General features: G+C 42.9%; 1 protein-coding gene across 4 annotated transcripts in view; it reads left to right on the top strand.

Moving 5' to 3' along the window:
- The first annotated feature begins 3,535 nt into the window (after positions 1-3,535).
- Positions 3,536-6,000, top strand: part of LOC147462061 (uncharacterized) — a 139,536-nt gene continuing 137,071 nt past the window's right edge. Inside the window, exons 1-3 of one of the 4 annotated variants that reach the window (XM_086509510.1) lie at positions 3,536-3,819; positions 3,982-4,051; positions 4,168-4,273. In XM_086509510.1, the coding sequence (XP_086365636.1) occupies positions 3,762-3,819; positions 3,982-4,051; positions 4,168-4,273 (234 nt within the window). In that variant the 5' untranslated portion in view covers positions 3,536-3,761. The remainder of the gene's footprint in view (positions 3,820-3,981; positions 4,052-4,167; positions 4,274-6,000) is intronic. The other 3 variants (XM_086509507.1, XM_086509509.1, XM_086509508.1) reach the window with 3 other exon arrangements.

The following is a 6,000-nucleotide window of genomic DNA, read 5'->3' as shown; positions in this document are numbered from 1 at the left end:
AGGGCTAAGCCAAAATGAGAACATGTTTATTTATCAGGCTATTCTAGTTGATGTTGATATAATTAAGGCACTTAGCTGGGGAAAAACCTCTCCAAGCATCGATGTGTAGCATTTGCCGTTTCCAATTTTTTGTAAGTAGGATTACGAAGTGGACCCTAGTACCAGTTTTTGATATGATCTTATAATGAACACATCACAATGCACTGTTTTGCAATTCTTTTGTTGATTGTGCGATAGGGTATGAGGTTGTTAAGGTGTCACATCAGGAATAAAGTAATGAATAATATATTAACAGTCTCCCAAATGCTATAAAATTGGTATTGGGTTTAGTTTTTTTGTATAAATTCAATAGCTATCAAAGAGCACTTGTCTATCTCTCCACAATGTCCGATGATCTTGAGAATAGCATGATGCATTAAGTCTGCTTGGGATGCCATGGAGGCCATCCCCAACGGAGGTGCAAAATATGGAGCCGAATGGTTTCGAGAGGCTCTCAAGGCAACAATAGATGCATATCGCCTTTATCGATGCGGCACGGACCTCAACATGTGCTCGTTGCTAAGCTTGAACGAGAAGGGGCAATTGCCATCTCTTGTTGGAAGAAAGTTGGAGTCATAACAGAGGAGGATGAGGGGAGATTTAAGGAGTGGCTAAGGTGTGTGGTGAATCACCTCTTGCCTATAGAGGGTAGCACTTCTACAAACCTCGGGGCTTCCAAAAAATGAATCCGGCCGCACCAAATAAAGTGATGTTATGGACTACAAGTAATATAAAATGTAATGTTTTCTATTATTAATGGATGTTCATATTTTAAGTAGCCTTGTTTCTGCTTTCTTTGAAGCATTTTGAAATTTGACATATCATTGCCTATGTCTCATGATCTATCTCCTCTCTCTCTCTCTCTGTGTCTCTGTCTCTCTCTCTTCTTTTTGTGTGTGTGTGTGTGTGTGTGTGTGTTTCTCTGTCACCCTAAACCGTGCTCTCTCATCTTCTCTCTCTCACTCTATGTTTTTATCCAGGTTGCCATGATGTTTGGTGCGTTTGCCGGCCCACGCTGAATTGTACTTTGGTAGATGGGAAGAAGAGAGTAAGAGATCGGGAGAAACACACACACACACACACACACACACACACACACACACACACACACACACAGAGAGAGAGAGAGAGAGAGAGAGAGAGAGGGAGAGAGAGAGAGAGAGAGAGAGAGAGAGATTATGCCTCCATAAGGGAAAGGTGGGAGGCTCACTTACCCTTATGGAGGTTCAATCGTGTTGTCCGGGTTGTCACGATGCATCGTGCGTTGCCAGCCTACGTCGAATTGTGCGTTGATAGATGGGAAGAAGAGAGTAAGGAATTGTGTGTGTGTGTGTGTGTGTGTGTGTGTGTGTGAGAGAGAGAGAGAGAGAGAGAGAGAGAGAGAGAGAGAGAGAGAGAGAGAGAGAGAGAGCCACCATAAGGGAACGATAGGAGGCTCACTTACCATTATGGAATCTCAACCATGTTATCTGGGTTGCCTCGCTGCATGGTGCATTTGCCAACTGGCACCAAATTGTGCGTTGGTAGATGGGAAGAAGAGAGTAAGAGATCGAAAAAATCGAACGAGAGAGAGAGAGGTTACAAAGTGCTAAGGGAGGAGGTGCCAAGGTGCGTGAAGGAGGAACGGAGGAAGAGACATGGAATGAAAGATGAAGAAAGCAAGAGAAGAAGCTTCCATAAGGGTGAGTGAGCAATGTGTGTGTGTGTGTGTGTGAGAGAGAGAGAGAGAGAGAGAGAGAGAGAGAATCTTATTTTGAATCTACTCGTCCGATTCCAAAAAAGAGCTCCCCTAAAAATATTCCCCAAATACATGTTGTACCTTTGCTATACGCTTGCCATCTTGAGTTTGCTTGAAATCCATGATTTTTCCCTTCCGATGATGTGCTTGAGAAGCCATATGTCTTCTTGAAACCTTTGTACACCTCTTGAACTCGGCTACATTGTCACCCACATCAATTATTTGTAGTTCCGACTGCAAGCCAAGAACTACTAGCATCTTGCACATTGCTGCAACTTATTGAGTCAATTAAAGTACCACGTTGACGAGTACCTCAAGAAGCGATGAAAGGAATGCAACACACCCTGTGAAAAAAATCAAGGTTAGTTTATTCTTAGTGCGGCATAACTAGAAATGCTAAAATGTGTACAAAGACAGACAATGGCACCACTACAAATCTCTACATGCAAGATGAAAACAAAACCAATACGGTGAGTGAGAAAAGTTACGGGAACATTGGAAATATGGATGAAGTTCATTGTTCTTGCCAACATATATGCTAAAAGAATCCTAATGATCTTACCAAGCAATGCTCCTGCGCCGAATCTCCAAAATGATGTGGATGAGTGAGGGGAGACGATTTCGGATCTAAATGAGGAAGAAAGACCGAGGAAGGTGTTGATGATGAAGATACTCTAGAAGCAGCCAATGCTTCATATTTACAATTGGTGTAGCAAACCTTAGAGAGAGTAAAGAGGGGAGAGAGAATGTCAACCACGTTTTTCGAAAGCCCTCCTTTTAGTGGGGGAGGAATCAACAGCCTCTAGAGAGAGAAAGAGTGGGGTTTTATCCCAATTTTTTTAATGAAAAAAGGTTCTAAAATTTTTAGTTTTCCATTTTATTAAAGACAAGATTCTTTCACTTCTAGGCCAAAGACCCCTCCATCTCTAGGCCTATAGGTTTGACCACTCACTTTTAGCACTTACCACACCTACCATTTCAGTTCACATGGCAGTCCCCCATTTGTTCATTCTTTGATCTCATTTTTTTTCCCATGGCAAATAAAGAGAACCCCCAACCCCCCAACCCCCCCCCCCCCCCCCCCCCCCCCCCCCCAAAAGGTCCCTCCCCTCCCCACACGGTCACCAACAACAACCCTTGCCTTCAATGTCGTGCGTTGATGTGGAGAGAGAGAGAGAGAGAGAGAGAGAGAGAGAGAGAGAGAGAGAGAGAGCCTTGGTCACATTGCTTCCCCAAAGAGCGCCATACATAGAATACCCCCTCCTCACTGACTGTGTCTCTATGCCGATCTCGAATGCTCATGCAACATTGAAAGCTTGAGAGAGAGAGAGAGAGAGAGAGAGAGAGATGCCTTCCCATGCACGAGACTGACTGAGAGAGAGAGAGAGAGAGAGGCATATGAACCTTCACAAGTAGAAAGAGAAGGCTATACAACAAGGCATCTTGAGACACAAGTTGGGACTACCTTTCATTCGGACTTAAAAAAGAGGGAGAGAATAAGAGGATGCAAGAGAGAGAAGGAAACGAAGAAGAAAGACTATAGATAAAAATGAAAAAAAAATGCTTTTCAAAAAGTTATACACTGATTGAAATTCCCTAAAATTCCCTAGCAATTTACCCTCCCTTTCTGCCAAAAGGCAAAGAAAAGAGGTTTATGATCGTAGGGACATTCCCATACGTTCCCATTCCCTATTCCCATATACACACAAAGAGACACTGATGACTTCAAAGTTCAAACTCATCGCTCAGGCTAAATTTGTACTTGTGTGGACTTACAGAACAGCAACATATTCTTGCAACGTCTCTCTGTCTCTCTCTCCCAGTCACCCACCCACCCACCCACCCACCCACCCAAACCATGCACCATTTACGTAGTGCAAGGTGATGGAAGAACAAATTGCTGCCAGCAGTGTCAACCCGAGAAGTTGGTCATATAAAAAGGCACGCAAGCTGCATTGCGTCGCCAGGGGAGGTGGCGAGGAACATGGGCTTCCAAGAAAACCCTCCTGCTACTACCATCATGTTCAGCTGCTGCAAGCAAGGTTCTTCTGCCTTTCTGTCGTTCTCATTTTCTGTTTTGTAATCCTGTTGTGTTTTTTTTAATCAAGGACATTTTAAGCGGAAATCATCTCGTGCAATACAGTATCATGTAGCTTATAGTTGTCCAAGGATCTCAAAATCATGTATTTTCGTTTAAAATGCAGAGAGCCATACTACTGTCCAAGGATTCAAGAACTTGGCGAAGCGGCTGCAATTAAATTTCAATATCATGCTGTGAGCATTGAATCCTCTTTAAGGGCTCAAGAACATCAGTGTATTTTTCCATCAGACTACTTATGTCAACACACCTTGCCTTCTCATAGAACAATTTAATTAACTTTGATCAATAGGATAATCCTTGTTATTAGGAACAAAGATGATCTCTCAATACATACTCTGAAGAAAGCGAATGTAGTCGTCTTTGGCTGTCCTCAAGACAAATTTACTCCTGCTGAGGTATGCTTTTGCAGTCTCTCTCCTGCGTTTTGAATAATAGATTGGAATGCATTGTTTATATTGCATAGAATGAGGGTGTATGTTATGTGTCCTGAACGTGTTTTTCCTCATTCTGAGCACTTTCAGACCGCGTGCCTCGACATGACGAATTTTGAGAGAGAGAGAGAGAGAGAGAGAGAGAGAGAGAGAGAGAGAGAGAGAGAGAGAGAGAGAGAGAGCTTGAACCGTGTTGATATTACAAAATGTAACAAAAAGAAAAAGACTCTGCCCATTACAAATACAGCATAAGCCACATCACAAGATACAACCATCGGTGAAAAAATCCCTCAAGATCTCCAAAAAGCACAAAGCTGAGAAAAAAAACCAATGGATCACTAAAGGTATCAGGATATCTGTAGACAAGAAAAAGCATTGTCTATATTTTTTTTGTGATGGTGAAAGTGAATAAATTATTTTTGAAGGCCTGCCAACTTATTTTCAGATGGCAACTTTAGGAACACTCTTAGGTGAGAACAGCCAAAAATTGTGGTCAATTGCAAAGATATTTTGAATTTTCTAAGAAGATATCGGTGAAAAATACCAGATCACTCATTATAAATTCTTTCTTGGCCCAAATATGAGCACTTTTGAAGGAGGCCTTCATTGTCTTCTTTATCTTTACTAGTATAAAATGAGACTGTTTGCTAAATCTATTCACAATAGTCCAAATACCATCATGCCCACTCTGAGTCTTGGAAGATAAAAAAATGAAGTCCATTGCTATACTTCCCATGGTCTATTTGGAGTAGGTAAAGGCCGTAGGAGTCGTTTCACTTTGTGCCTATCATACTTAATACATATGCACAAACTCATCCACATTGTAATGTACAACGGAAGTGATTGATGGTGTGTGCTAAGGGTGAGTGCTCAACGCGTACTTAAGATTCTTTTACAGATTGAGAGAGAGAGAGAGAGAGAGAGAGAGAGAGAGAGAGAGAGAGAGAGAGGACTACCACCAGATGGGGTCCCAAACTCCCTCCAAGGGCCCCCCTCTCTATCGCTAGAGAGGCATTTGCTTTAGATTGCACAAATGCTGATACAATGGTCCTTAAGATTCTTTTTCGGAGAGACGGAGAGAGAGAGAGAGAGAGAGAGAGAGAGAGAGAGAGAGGACTAACACCAGATGGGGTCCCAAACTCCCCTCCAAGGGCCCCCCTCTCTATCGCTAGAGAGGCATTTGCTTTAGATTGCACAAATGCTGACACAATGGTCCTTAAGATTCTTTTATGGATTGAGAGAGAGAGAGAGAGAGAGAGAGAGAGAGAGAGAGAGAGAGAGAGAGAGAGGACTAACACCAGATGGGGTCCCAAACTCCCCTCCAAGGGCCCCCCTCTCTATCGCTAGAGAGGCATTTGCTTTAGCCGAAATTCTTTACTTTAGACACACACAGAGAGAACGTGCAAAGGAAACCCGCGACGGGAATTAACACTTAAACACATACACGGCTCAAAAGCTAGAATGCTTCGAGTAGACGCCGACAACATGTAGGCCCCAAAATTGGCGCCCCTTTCGGTTTTTCTTTATACTTTGAGAGGGTAAATCACAAAGTAGAGTCCTGGGAATCCTTTAACTGTATCCCGCTAGATACCGCCTATTTTGAGAGGGTAAATCACAAAGTAGAGTCCTGGGAATCCTTTAACTGTATCCCGCTAGATACCGCCTATTTTGGCCAAATTTCGGCAGCGTAA

This window comes from Adiantum capillus-veneris, chromosome 3, assembly GCF_014529385.1.
Source record: "Adiantum capillus-veneris isolate H3 chromosome 3, ASM1452938v2, whole genome shotgun sequence".
Lineage (NCBI taxonomy): Eukaryota > Viridiplantae > Streptophyta > Polypodiopsida > Polypodiales > Pteridaceae > Adiantum > Adiantum capillus-veneris.
Note: the sequence above shows the minus strand (reverse complement) of the source record. Positions and strands in the feature narration are given on the sequence as shown.